The sequence below is a fragment of the Hydra vulgaris genome, chromosome 12 (genome assembly GCF_038396675.1).
Source record: "Hydra vulgaris chromosome 12, alternate assembly HydraT2T_AEP".
Lineage (NCBI taxonomy): Eukaryota > Metazoa > Cnidaria > Hydrozoa > Anthoathecata > Hydridae > Hydra > Hydra vulgaris.
In genome coordinates, this window is record NC_088931.1 from 36,106,986 (window position 1) to 36,122,500 (window position 15,515).

General features: G+C 26.6%; 1 protein-coding gene across 3 annotated transcripts in view; it reads right to left on the reverse strand.

Moving 5' to 3' along the window:
- Positions 1 to 470: 470 nt before the first annotated feature.
- LOC100215419 (transmembrane protein 185A) overlaps positions 471 to 15,515 on the reverse strand; it is a 43,055-nt gene continuing 28,010 nt past the window's right edge. For all 3 annotated transcript variants that reach the window (XM_065813108.1, XM_065813106.1, XM_065813107.1), the window contains exons 5-8: positions 14,234 to 14,317; positions 11,493 to 11,669; positions 9,133 to 9,256; positions 471 to 1,219 (exon numbers count right to left, since the gene is read on the reverse strand). In XM_065813108.1, the coding sequence (XP_065669180.1) occupies positions 1,005 to 1,219; positions 9,133 to 9,256; positions 11,493 to 11,669; positions 14,234 to 14,317 (600 nt within the window). In that variant the 3' untranslated portion in view covers positions 471 to 1,004. The remainder of the gene's footprint in view (positions 1,220 to 9,132; positions 9,257 to 11,492; positions 11,670 to 14,233; positions 14,318 to 15,515) is intronic.

The window sequence follows — 15,515 nt, forward strand, 5'->3', positions numbered from 1 at the left end:
GCCCCCATCTTCTACTCTTAAATAAAATTTTTTATTTAAGAGTAGATGGGGGCTTTATGAAAAGATTGTGAAGTATGATGACACGTAAAATTTTTTTCTTGCTAAACTCGTGCGAAAAAATCAAAAAAAAAAAAACGCGCTATTCATTTTTTAGATCTCTGTTATAAATGAAGAAATAACTTCATTTTAAATATTTTAAATTAAGATGTTAAAGTACCGAAACGTCTATTTATGATTGAACGTTATGGTTTTTAATACACCGTTCATCTTATATTTACAAGATACATTTTAATGTTATATTTAACCTCGATTTATACGATACAATATTTTAACGATACTATATTTGATTTATGCGATACAATATTTGAAATTTATTAAAATTCGATTTATACGATCAGTATTTGAACGCTACTAAATTCCTTTAAAAAACAGTCACAAATAGATTTTAACTTAAAAAAAAAACTTAAAAATTTAAGAGAATTTTGAAATTAATGTTAGCTTAAAATTTAATACTATTTTATTACATTTAATAAGCGCAAATATAAAAATTTCATTAACTTACAAAAATTTATTTACAAAACAGATTAAAGATTTAAAATAAATAAAATTTTTTAGATTGTTTGGTTATCAGAAAAAAAAGATGGAAGCTCGCCAGAAAAAGGAATATGATTAACATTCTTTTGTCTGCTTCTTTTGATAGTACTCGAGTCTTAACAACAACGTAATTAAGAAGTCCTAAACTAACCATAAAAGTATAAAATCAATATCATTGGACGAAAATAATATTGCTTTTATTTTAATTCTTTTCAAAGATATTTTCAAAGAAGTTGCTGTTTATGCTCAATCTTTGATGAGTGTTGTCTTTTCAAAGATATTTTTAAAGAAGTTGCTGTTTATGCTCAATCTTTGATGAGTGTTGTCTTCGCAATTTGAGGTAGATTTCGGTTGTAGATAATTAGATTCTTTCACTAACCTATTTTACTAAACTATCAACATTTAACCAATTAGTCAGGGGTATCTATCGCTGTTAATGATCCAACTATTTTTGGGGTAACTCTTTTTTTAGAATAGCTCTCAATTTCTTCAATATTAAAATTATCTGAGTGATTTGTATCTACAATAGCATCGCTAAATTTGTACGAAACGTTTCCGTATTCTCGTAATAAAGGCAGTCTGCTGAGTAAGACCTCACAGAAATCTTGACGCATTCCAAACCACCCTACAAATTAAATTTTCTACATAAATATCTTATCTATCAAAATCATTTTTATCATTTTAATATTAACTAATGCTAAAATAAAACTAGTAAAAAATTTAAACAAAGAAAAAACTTAACAAAGTCTTCAATTAAACTGCGTTTAAATTTTATTAGATTTTTATTTTATCCAATAATTAGCGTAGAATAATAGAGTTGCTCATTTTTTTTATCAATTTTGTTATATTGACGTATGCAGGCTTAAAAGATGGGTATTTAAGAGTTATTTAAAAGTATATTTTTAATTATTTGAAAAAATTATTTTTACACCTTGCGCCAAATACTTTTTTAAATTTAGGCATAAAAATCAAGGTAAATCAATCAATCGCTAAAAAGTCCAGATTTTTGCGTGAAACCTTCAATTTAAAAAACGCAAACTCCTAAAGAATATGTAAGAACATGTTATTAAATATATTCGATTTAAAGTATACATTAACATATCTTATCTCAAAAAACCTGTTGAGAGGCAGGACCCTACCTTTAATTAAAAGACAATTATATGATGCTAAATTAATAATACTTTTGCTCATCTGCATTCTCACCATTATAAGAAGGAGAAGTGAAAGACTCACCAATATTCTTGCAGCAATACCTAAGTACTACATCGTTTAAGAAGCGTGAATATTAATCTTCCTTTAACCACATTTGTACTCAAGTTTCTTATGCATGTTTTATTCATGAATCGTTCTAAATATTTTTTTCTTGAATTGTTCTAAATGTTTTTCCTTGAACTGCTATTATGAGTTGTTTATTCTTTTTATATATCAATACTTTCCCGAATCAATTTAATTTTTTCACCTTTTATTTAGTATAATTTTATAACTAAAAATAAAAACCTGGTATACAGCGGGAATCTCATTAGAAAATAAAAAGATTAAAATTTAAATACAAACTTTAAAAAAAAAAGAAACTAATCGTGTAAAGAAATACTTCTTAGTTGATAAGCCAGCAAAGATATCCTCATTTCAACTTTTAATCGAGGCTTATCATTTCAGCTTTCTACCAGGCACTTTCTCTACTTGAAGAAAAAGAAAGGGTTCAATTCAGAGAAAAAGCAATGCTTGCCCTTTATGTAACAGCTTTAGATAACTTTATATATTTCACATTTGATTTGTAAATTTTATTAAAACTTAATAATAGTTTGCATTAAATAATATATGTTTTTAATATTTCAAATTTAATCAATATGAGCTAGAACTTTTATTATCTTGGCGGAAAAAAATAAATGAGTAAATTTTTGAGTAACAACAAAAAAAATTACTTGTTATAGTGTACTATTGCAATTTCTGCAATCAGCAATAGGGTGTCCCAAAAAAACACTTTTTTTAAAATTTCAATGTGCTCTCAACTGACTCCCATTCCTCCCAGGTCCTAAATTAGAAGTGATAGATGTAAATTCTGAGTTTTACGGTTTTGTACACATTTGTGTATTTACATAAAAACAGCGCTATCTAGTATTTCAATATGTTTTAATATGATGTAATAATTGGTACACAAATAATTCCCATAGAAAATTATTAAAGATTGGCATCATTCACTATGAACATTGTTAGCAATTGATATTATTCCCTCTAGACAATATTATTAGTTGGTATAATTCCCCATGGATTGGTTCACAAATAATTCCATTTAGAAATTTTTTTTGAAGGAAAGAATTTCTAAATGGAATTATTTGTGCATGAAGGAATTCTCGTGTAAACGGTTATAAAAGCCGTAGCGATAAACTTAGATAAAATATGATACGAGAGGGGATAACAACTTCATAGATTTTTGATGCAACTGTAAAATATAGTATAAATCTAGTTAAAACCGATTATTTCGAAATTCATATAAAAAATGGGTAGAACAGCTAAAAAAAAAGGGATGATAATGGGAAAGAATAACGAAAAAATACAGAAAGGTTGAGGTATATTTACCTATTGAAGTACCTACTGAGGGATTTAGCTTCAATTTAATGGTGTTATTCTAAAATACTATCAATTTATCCTTCGCGAGTCACAAGTTAAATACAAACCCACTTCTACTAATGTTGGTTGCAAATTGAAACCGAAATCTAAGGATCTTGTTACAGATCCTGATAATTCTTGCTTGAAAACTAGGATTACAAAAAATTGGGATAATGCTGGGTTTGGCAAGAAATTTGTGATTTCTGGGTACAATATAAAGACCAAAATCATTAAACTTAATTTAAAACACAAGAAATTGTCTTCTCTAAACTGTTGATTAAACTCTCTTCTCTAAACTGTTGATTAAATTGTCTTCTCTAAACTGTTGATTAAATTGTCTTCTCTAAACTGTTGATTAAATTGTCTTCTCTAAACTGTTGATTAAATTGTCTTCTCTAAACTGTTGATTAAATTGTCTTCTCTAAACTGGGGCAGCAGTCTTGATAAGCAATCAAAATTAGAGAAAGATTTTCTCACAGAATCTTATCAGCTTTTTGACATATCGACTAAGAATTTTGAAAAAGATATTCTTGCTGATAGATTGAGAACAGATAATGCCAAGCTGGAAGATATAAAGTAAGTTCATTAAATAACACTTTTTTGAGTAGTGAGATTTTCTTTCCGATTTAAAGTAACTTAAGTAATAGCATATTATTTCCTTTTAAATATTTACGTTTAACTCTTTCCATGGTTTGGTCATTATCAAGAAAAACTAGAACAATTATTAATTTATTTATAAATGTCTTAACAGATTTAAATATTTTTTAGTTTTTATGAAGACGATTTTTATGAAGTTGGATAGGAAAGGATATATGGGAACAAAAGTCAATGGAGACTAGAGTAGGAGAGTACTGGATGCAAAGAGGAGAAAGAACAAGCTAGATAAGTTCAGATAAAGAATTAGAGAGATAGAAAAACTTAAAAGATATCAATGTTTTTTGTCACATGACTCAACAACAGAAGAGATTCAAATCAGCAGTGAGGAAGAAAAGTCAAATGACGACTCTGAAATCAGCGAGGAAGAAGATTTTCTGGGTAATGGTTGGAAACGCAGGTATAGTATTACTTTAATAACATAGTTGTAATTTTCACAAACTAAAGTCGTTTTATTGAAAAGTATATAATTAAATAGGTGAAAAAATATTATATCATGATACCTAGGTACAATTCTGGAGATAACATAAATCTAGCAGTGAATGTTGAAAAGCTCATTGAATGTACTGCTATTCTAGCAACAAGGTTCAATGTTGGTGTACAACCTCATCTGGCAATTTTAAGTGAAGTATTTAGAGCTGGAGGTATAGAAATTAATGATATACCGCTTTCACAAACCACACTTCATAGAAAAAAGTTCAAATATGTAGAACTTGAAGGAGACTTGGAGTGAATTTCAATAATGAATCATCTTAAAGGCCAACAACTTATTCTTCATTTTGATACCAAACTGTTGGAACAAATTACCACTGGGCTTAACATTATTCAAAAACTTGAGCGACTTGCAGTCTCAGTGAGCTACCTGGATGACGATCCCATGGAAGACCATCTTTTAGGTGTTGTTCCCCTCTTTAAAGGGAGTTGACTAAGCAGAACAAGTGAAAAAATCACTTAAGTTAAAAAACATTTTTTAAAATATTATGAATGTAAAGAGCAGATCATTGGTATATACTGTGATACAACTGCAAGCAATACAGGCGGAGTCGATGGAGCAGTCCAAATTCTTACAGATATTTTGAAATTACCAATGTTGTGGATAATATGTAGAAGACACATGTATGAAGTACATGTATCTCACTATATGGCTGCTCTTACTGGTGAGAAAACTAAAGGTCCAAGAAGAGCTCTTTATGCCAAGCTAAAGAACGAGTGGCCTGAAATCTGCAAGAAAGTTAATGAAGTGAAAAGTTTATGTAAATTGGAATAGCAAAGAGATGATCTGAAGATTAGCTCTGTTCTTCACACTGTTGCAGAGGAAGCTAAGACACTTTTGACTAATGCAACTACTGATATGGTGTTCTCAAGGAATGATCATGGTATTGTTTGTAAGCTTGCCTCCTTCCTTGGAGCAGAAGTACAAGATTTTAAGTTCCATCAATCTGGTGCCTGCCATGAGGCAAGGTTTTTAGCAGATGTTATCTACATCCTGAATCTTTATATGGCCAAAAATATCAGTAATATCTTGACAGAAAAAAAAGTGCTGCAGTTGAAGGATGCAAGTTTGTTCATTACAATTTGCTATGTTCCATGGTTTTTGGAAAGTTTTTTAAGATTTCTGGCTCCCTAAAATAATTTGAAAGCTATCCAGAAAGCCTATGCATTGAGAAAAGTCAGAAAGAAGATTGGAAATGCTTTGCTTCTCAGCATGAGATGCCATACGTGGTACTTAACTCTGCAACTCTGTGTTTTGTTCTTTGGGGATAAAAAAGTTCCTTCTGAAACAAAGCTAAAAATGCTGTTAGCTCTGATTGAGTTTGAAGAGCCAAATGAATTTCAGTGTTGCAAACCATCAAATGTACAAATTGGAGAGACCACAGAGCTAACTGAGCTGATTTCCGAGCAAAGATAGCTTTTCTTCAAACATCAAGAGCAAGTATAAAAGAATGGCTCAACAATATTCTTAATACTATAGATGTTTTTAACCATCCTCAGTTGCTAGATTTTATTGTATGGATCGAAAACATATCTGTTGTAAATGATGGTGCAGAAAGAAACATTAAGCTAATTAAAGATTTTATTTCAGCTACTAGAGATAAAGATCACCTTCAAAATGTACTTTTTGTAGTTAAAAAGTCTAGAAAAACTTAACTAAGAGTATGACCAAAAAGGAGCTTGGGAACTGTTTAAAAAGTTGTATTTTTTGAGAAATGTTTCACCACAATAAAATCTTAAACTTGCTAATAAATATTTGTTTTTATTTATTTATTTTTGTATTTTCATATTTATAAATATAAACTATCAAGTTAAATAGTAAGGAAAACAATTGGAAATGATTTATACGCATCTATTTGTTTTGTTTTAATTTTCTAAAATGTAAAAAATTGTGTTTTCTATTAATGTGAAGCCAGCTTAACATTAAAATCGTAAAACTTAGATTTTACATCTAGCACTTCCTGTCAAAATAAAACCGTCAAATTTTTTTAGGACTTATTTAGGTCACATAGAATGGGAATCAGTATAGAGCTTTTTTTTTTTTTTTGGACACCTATTCAACAAGGAATGTATTCTTGGTGGATTAAGATTTCCATGGCTAAGATCAGGTTTTAAACCTGTTACTCTGCTAAGGAATCTATTTAAGTATATTGATTTATATTTGAACATTATGAAGAGCCAAAATAATATTCAAAAAGAGGGTAGATTCAGCCTCAATCTCGTGTTGAGTTTGTTAGGAATGTAAGAGGTTATTGAATAATTTCAAAGTAAAAATGCTATTAGTGTAATAACTGATAATTGAGAAATTTCAAAGGAATATTTGATTTATAGGGTTGTTTTGGTTAAGTGATACAAAAAAAGTCTTATCAAAACTATTAAAACAGTTAAGAAAAGGATTTTAACCGACAAACCTGAGAATTTACTTTTTCTTAAAGATCAGCTAGGAGAAAGAAAAATGACTGACATTGATAAGCTTTAATTGAGGAGAAAGAAGCATTCTCAGAAAATATCTACACCATATGCCAAATCTATCCAGTGCTTCAGGAGTAACATCTGGAACAGGACGTAATCAGTTCATTGCTATCATAAGCATTCTGACAGAGCTTGATCTTACAACTCATGTAAGAATTGTTTGCTATGATACTACTGCAAGCAATTCTCAAATGATTTGTTGTTAAGTGATAACAAATGCTGGATTAAATGTAAACTAGAAGTTCATTCCTTGTTGCAATCAAAAATTTTAATTCAGTTTCATTCAATATCAAAATTTTAAATGTTTATATGTATAACTAACTTAGGTTGAGAAGGGATATTTGGAAACCCAAGGCAATGCAGACATGTTGTCTGCATGCAAAATTCTTTAACATTTTAACATGGATGGCTGTAATTATTGAACAGAACAATGGTCCTGAAAAAGTATTTTTAATGTAAGAAAAAGTTTATATATTTGCAAATTAGAAGAAAACAAAATATGATAAATGATGTTTTCTCAACAGTCCTAGTACGAAATTAATAATTCTTTGACAGTCCAAATAATAAAAAATATTGTGGGTTTATTATTGGTTAGAAAAACATTGTTTTGAGACAATTTTATCACAAAGAATAGCCAAGAAGCAATAAAAAATGACAAATATTTTTGATTAGCAAAATAAAAATAATTTTGAGACTAGCACACAGTGTAAATACTGAAAGAAAAATGAAAATAAAATGTAAAAGATATCAGAGTCAAAATACATGATGCTTCATAGCTTTTACTAAAAAAACTAAAAATTTGGGTTATACGAAGACTGAAGTTCTATAAATACTGAATATCAAAGCTCTATAGTCAATGTGTATAAATAGATAGCATATACACAATGCATACACATATACATATATTCCAACCTAAAAATTATTTATGTACAGAATGTGTTTTAGATAAAAAACAAAAAAACAAGAACAAAAAACAAATTATGTAATCCGATATGTACATTAGGGTGTTGACTTTTTGGTATCTCCAGTTTCCTGTATAAAACATAGATGAAAAAATAGATAAAAAAACAAAAAAACAAGAACAAAAAACAAATTGATGTAATCCGGTATGTACATTGAAAGTAACTGAAAAGTCATTGGTTTAGTTAAATTTTTGGAAAAGGTCACCCACTATGACCCTTGATTACACGCTGGGTCCCATATATCAGTGAAGTTTTTTTTTTCCCAAAAGTATACCAAGAAAGGTCTCAAAAGAACCAAAATTTTATAAAGATTTCAGAAATAATTTTTATATACAAAAAAACAATAATTTTTAACTAAAAATTAAAAAGGTCAACTTTTATGACATTCTTTAAACAAAGATTTAAAAAAAAAATTATGAAAATTGAAATCACTAAAAAATCCAGGTTCTTTTGCGACCCAGGTTGATATCCTTTTGAAGAACAAAAAACTCACTGATTTATGGGACCCAGTGTGTAATTAAGGGTCATGGTGGGTAATTTTTTTCAAAAAGTAAATAAACAAATGACTTTTTAGTTACTTTCAAACCAGAGTTCATCTATTTTTTTATACAGAAAACTGGAGATACCAAAGTTTACTAAAAAATCAACACCCTAATGTGCACATGAGTTAGATTGATTCTTAAAGTAACATTTTGATAATAATCATTTTATAAAAAAATTATTATTTTAGATTTTACTGCATAAAAAATGACAATGTTTAACTAAATTTTAAAAAAGGAAATTTTTACAAGATTTTTTATTAATCTTTTTTTTTGTTATGACTTTTGAAACTATTACACAACTTTGCTTCATTTAAGATGCAGATAAACTTTTAAGATGTAGATTAACATTTGAGATGCAGGTTAACATTTGAGATGCAGATTAACATTTGAGACCCAGCTTAAAATTTGAGACAAATTAACATTTGAGAACCAGATTAACATTTGAGAGAGATTAACATTTAAGACACAGATTAACATATTTTTGATAAACTTTCTTAAATATTTGGGATTTATTAAATGTTCGAGGGTCTTAAGGGACAAAAAATTTTTAGCATTTGCTATCAGATTTTGTCAGGTAAGCTTCTCTACCTAAAAGGTTACTTTTAAGATATATGAATTTAGAAAAATAACAACTTGAAATAAACATTCCCTTAATCTAATACAATGACAAAATCGTCTATTTTTTAACACAAATATTGATATAGCAGAGCTTTTTAACACAAATATTGATATAGCAAAGCTAGATGAGGCCACTTCATTTCTTTAATGAATATTTCTTCAAAAAATAAAAAACTAAACTAAATACTTACATAAATTACCACTTTTTTGATAAAAAGACGAAACCAATAAATTGATAAGTGCAATATGCAATGGTATAAAAATTACAGAAAAACAAAAATTGTTAACTCCATCCAATTTTCGACTTAACATCACCTAAAACAATTGAACATTATTTTTGGATAAAATTTAAAACAAAAAATATTTCTTAACAATAAACTTGAAACATTTTTTAAACTGCAAACAATATTTTTTTTCAGAAAAACAATTAAAATAATAGTTAAGATTAGTGCAATTAAAAACAAACCGACCAATCATAACATAGTTATGATAAAAATACCATGGTAATAAAAGTTTGCTTATATCAGCCTAACTGACAAGATATCAAAGTTTTTGAGTTTGAATGGTAAAAAGAAGGCAAGAATGTTGCTTAACTTATATTCATACACTATAAAGAAAACATCTCTGATTAAAAATCAAAAACCTTTTTATTTTAATTCTAATTTATCATTTTAAAAACACTTTGCATAATTATAAATTTAAAAAACATCTCTGATTTTTTATATTAATTCTAATTAATCATTTTAAGTACACTTTGCATAATTATAAATTTAAAAAACATCTCTGATTTTTTATATTAATTCTAATTAATCATTTTAAGTACACTTTGCATAATTAATCATTTTAAGTACACTTTGCATAATTATAAATTTAAATAATTTGAAAAAGATAACTAAAATAAAACTTTAAGTTATCTTTTAAAAATGTAAAGATAACTTAAATTGATTAAAATTTACTTGTGTAACACAAGAATAAACCATAATAAATTTAAAATAAATAAAAAAATTAAATGAATTAAAATCATGCCATATAAATGCATTCAAAATTAAAAGCTAAAGTATAAACTTGGGTGTGATTTATGCATTATATGAATCATATAACATCTAAAAAGGGATATCATATAATCAGAATGGTATTATATCATATAAGAAGATAAGATATATCATCAAACCATTTTTTAATTAATTTTTAGAATTATTTATAATTTTTGTTTTGTATTGCTTTTATATTTTGCACTGTGGACCAAAAAGACTGCTAAGTTTCATGTTATGGCCCTCAAAAAGACTGCTAAGTTTCATGTTGTTGACCATCAAAAAGACTGCTAAGTTTCATGTTGTTGGCCATCAAAAAGACTGCTAAGTTTCATGTTGTTGGCCATCAAAAAGACTGCTAAGTTTCATGTTGTTGGCCATCAAAAAGACTGCTAAGTTTCATGTTGTTGGCCATCAAACCAAATGCATTTTATATGAAAGTAAAAGGATGCGAATTTTCAGAATAATTTGCCATGCAAGATTAAGTTTTAGTTGATGGAACAAACGACTCGCTTGAGCAGTTAATGTGATAGTATTTGTAGAAAAAAAAAGTTACAACATTAGGACACAGGCTGAAACTTAGCAGTTTAAGAGCAGGTTCAACAACATTTGCGATACATTTTTAGACCTTGTGTAAAAGTAGAAGAGGACCTAATTAGAATAGCCACCTCCAATATTACAACAATATTATATACAAAAATGGATAAAAGCTTAACAGAAGTAGAAAATAGAATCTTTAATTGAGATTCATAATGAGAATGGAATCGGGTAAGAAAAAAGACTGTCATGAAAAAGAGAGAGGTAACTTTAGTAGATTCTAGCTTTACATTGAATTGTAAATATGGTTTCCAAAAATTTACTTCTACAGCCATTAGTATAAATTTTTTGATTTATTTTTATTCATTATTTTGTATTTTTTTTTTTGTGTAAAGCTATAAGTAAGCAACCTAAAATAATTTAATCATTTAATGGTTAAAAAAAAAAAATAAAAAACAACAACCTTGGTTTAGACAAAAGAGCACTTTCTATTTCTTTAAAACAGTATGAACTTTTTAATTATTAAACCATCATGTAAAAAATTATAAACAGTTTGAAAGCTACTGTATACCATACAGCAAATTCACTGCTTTTCTTGTACTATGTACATCATTCTATAATGCACTTGTTTTATACATAAAATATTAAAAAACTAAAAAAACAGATATTGGTTAACATATAACATACTTAACATTAAAAACATAGAACTTCTTATTTCTATAAAATAATATGGAATTTTCTTATTATCAGTCAAACAGAAGTTTTAAAAAAAGGTTAAGAGCTGTTGTTATGGAGCAAATTCACTTCCTTTTTTGTAAATTGTACATGGTTTCATATAAAATTATATATGTATGCAGTGTTATTTTTTCTAAAAATTTTGATGGATATATATTATTCTTGTCTTAATTAGCATTTTTGGGCAAAACTATACAAAAATTTAACTATTTAAACATCAAATTTTAAAAATAAATAAAAACATTAACCATGAATATTATGAGCGGTACAACCATAAACCATGTGACTATTGCATTAAAAACATGTGTTTTACGTTGCTGAGGTGCAATTTCTGGCGATCTCATAAACAGCAAAGCCCATATAATATAATAAAGTACACAGATAAACAATAGACAAAGTATAATCCACACAGGAACTAGTACAACCTAAAAATTCAACAATAAATAAACACATATTATAATAACATTTAACATATACTATCCTGTGTTGTAACATCTTAAATATTTCAACATGATTATGATTTGATCAATTATGCACACATTTTTAATAGTATAATAAACTTGATGTAGATGATTTAGTACTGATATTTTATTTGAAAGCTGTCAGTTACCTAGCAATACCACAAAACTACTGATATATTATTTGAAAGCTGTCAGTTACCTAGCAATACCACAACACTACTGATATTTTATTTGAAAGCTGTCAGTTACACCTAGCAATACCACAACACTAATGATATCTTTTTTGAGACCTGTCATTTACTAAGCAATACCACAACACTACTACAAATTAGGTACATCTAACTATACTTTTGTTAATCTTTTTGTGTTACTTGATGTATAACTCTTTATTCCTATCTTTATTTTGTCTATTAACAGTTTTGATTATTTTTTTCAAAATTTTATATTTTTGATTCAAAATTAGACAAAAATTTGCTTCAGTTTTAACATTTCAAAGACTAAAAATATTTATAACAGATAAAAATTTGCTTAAGTTTTAACATTTTAACAAAGGCTAAAAACTTTTAATACAGATAAACTCATATTCTCTTTTTTTCAACTCCCTACTTAGGTTATGTACATGATGGATTCTTCAGAAAAAACTTTTTTTATATATATTTTTTTCATTTTTATATTTATAAGCATAAATTCTAGTATAAAATTAGCTTATATTATGTCTAAAAGTATACTAGCCTAAAATAAAAAACAGCACATGTGTATCTGTAAATTGTTTTTATAGAAAGTTGTGCTTTCTATAAAAACAAACCTCGAAATCATGCAAATTGAAACAAAAACTTAAGTCTAATTAAACTTTTGTAACTTAAATGATAAATTTTTATAATATAGTAATTACATTATAACAATAAAATTGTTATTTATAATAATTATATTGGTAAGGGTATTGGTAAAAGTGGGTGTTTTCTAATAGGCATCACTAATATTATATATTAATAATACTATTATATTAAGACAATTTTATAAAAAAATAAAATATTTTTATGTATTTCAAATTTCCAGAGGAACATCAATATAAGAATATTGATAACATGCATAACATATAACAATATCGATAATATTGATGACATACAAAAAATGTTACACTTTATTTCTTTTTTTAAATATGACTTTTTTTGCTCGCAGAACATAACTAGAGAAAAAGCGAAATGATTGACAAAAACTAAATTAATTCTTTATATATATATATAATTTTTTTTTTTTATATATATCTTAGTAGAATTACAAATCCTAAAATTCTTTAGTATTTATACATTAGATACTCTGCTACTAGTAGCAGAGTATCTAATTAACTTTTAATTAATTAGTTTTGTAATTAGTCCATACATCTTCAGCAAAATATTAGAATATACTCTGTATTATTTTTTTGTTATATTTTGTTTATACTTGGCTGCATAAACTGATACTGAGTTACATAAAATGTCCTGCAAAAAGTTTATTAGTGCCTTAAAAAATAAAAAGCTAAATATTGACCATTTGACAAGAATATGAGAAGGAATTTCAAGTCTGCCTTTGTTTAGACTATTGAGATAATCTCCATGTTTATTATAAAATTTAGACATAATCTTCATATTTATTATAAAATTTAGACAGATAATCTCCATATTTATTATAATAATTGGTAGCATCATAAATTATAATTTTATTTTTTAAAATGAAAAACTGTTTTGAAAAAGGCAAAACTCAAATGCTTAAAAGAAATCTTTCTGCTATTTGCCCTTATTATTATAGTTCAAATGTATTTTTTCAGTTATTGTTGTATGATTAATACTGTTCTGTATGATTAATACTGTGCTGTATGATTAAGACTGCGCTGTATGATTAAGACTGCGCTGTATGATTAACACTGCGCTGCATGATTAATACTGTGTTGTATGATTAATACTGCACTGTATGTTTAATACTGTACTGTATGATTAGGTGAGAATTTTTTTCTATTTACCAATTATAACATTAACAAAACAAAACTCAAACACAGTAAAAACAATATCATAAAAATCATTTGCAACAGGTATGAAAAAATAGCAGATAAACAGAAACTCATTAAATAAAAAAGCAACTATTTTTGTTTAATAATGATTTAATGTTCATTAAAAGTATGAAATTAACAATTTGAAAATTGTTCAAAAACTAATAGTTTGCAGCAAAAGATTATGTTACTCTTACAATCAACAAGATTATTCTTACAAAAAAAAGATTATGTTATTCTTACAATCAACAAGATTATTCTTACAAACAAAAGATTATGTTATTCTTACAATCAACAAGATTATTCTTACAAAAAAAAGATTACGTTATTCTTACAATCAACAAGATTTTTCTTACAAACAAAAGATTATGTTATTCTTACAATCAACAAGATTATTCTTACAAACAAAAGATTATGTTACTCTTACAATCAAAAAAGAAGAAGAGATGGTAAAATTGTAGGCTATTGCAATTTTGTTATAACCAATAAACTAAGTGGCACTTACCAACCAAGTCCAACTTACAACTTCATCCCATTTAAGTGATATGCAAACAAATTGCAATGTATTTACAGCAAAGAAAGTTTCAAACTAAAATAGAAATAACATGATAAAACTAAAAAAAAATAATACTTAAAAAACAACAACAAATTAACAAAGAAATTATTAAAATGTTAAGAAATTTCTACAAATAACAAAAGTCAACAAATACCAAATTTATTCGCAATATAAGAAAAGTCTGCATTTTTACCCTAAAGACTACTTTTTACCCAAAAAAGATTAGTAAAATCACACAATAAAAACAAGCTTTTAAATATAGAGCTGCATGTATTCAATAACAACTATAGATAATATATTCAAATTATTATAAATTATTCAAATTATCAAATTGTTTAACAATTTTTTTTCTATTACACAGGCTAACAACAAAACTTTTTTTTTGTTGCCAAGCAAACAATACTTTTTTTGTATAGCATTTCTCATTTTGATTTTAAATATGCAACCCATTTTTCACCATCGCATCAAGTTGTAAGAATATTTGGGTTCAAATCTTTTCAAAAGTTTTAAAGTATATCAACCTGGGTAGCAAAAGTAGCATATTTACATTTTAAAAAACACAAATATTTTTACTAAAAACACTTCTGCATTTATTTAAAAAATTAAAAAAAAAAGAAGTTCTTTATATCAACAACAACAACAATAGTAATAACAAAAGTAATAACAATAATAACAACAATAATAATAATAAAAATAAGTATGTTGATTTTTTTTTTGAGGAATGATTCGCGTCTTTGAAGGAATGATTATAATGATAATAATTACAATAAAAATAACAATAATAATTTTTTTTTTTTTTCTAACTTATATAGTTGAATCAAATTTTATTTTATATAATTTTACATTAAGCTTGGTGTTTGATCTTTTTTACTAAGTATCAAAAGGTTTATTCATATTAGTTTACAGATCTGAATCAACTGGTAATTGTTTGGTTAGACTGAATGAGGGATTAAAATATAATTGAATAAATATAATATAAAATATATATAATAATATAAAAAGTCTATCTAGACTAAAATGAGGGATTTAAACATAAATCAATCATTATTTTATTTACCAAACTATCATCACCACACAGACTAATAGAAAACACACTTTTAGTTTGTTTTCCATTTGTCTGTGTGATGATAACAGTTTGGTAATGGATTTAAGAATACTGACAGTGATTGATTTGTATTCAAATCCCTCATTTTGCAGCAATCATTTGTCAGCTTGTGCTTATCCAAGTGAG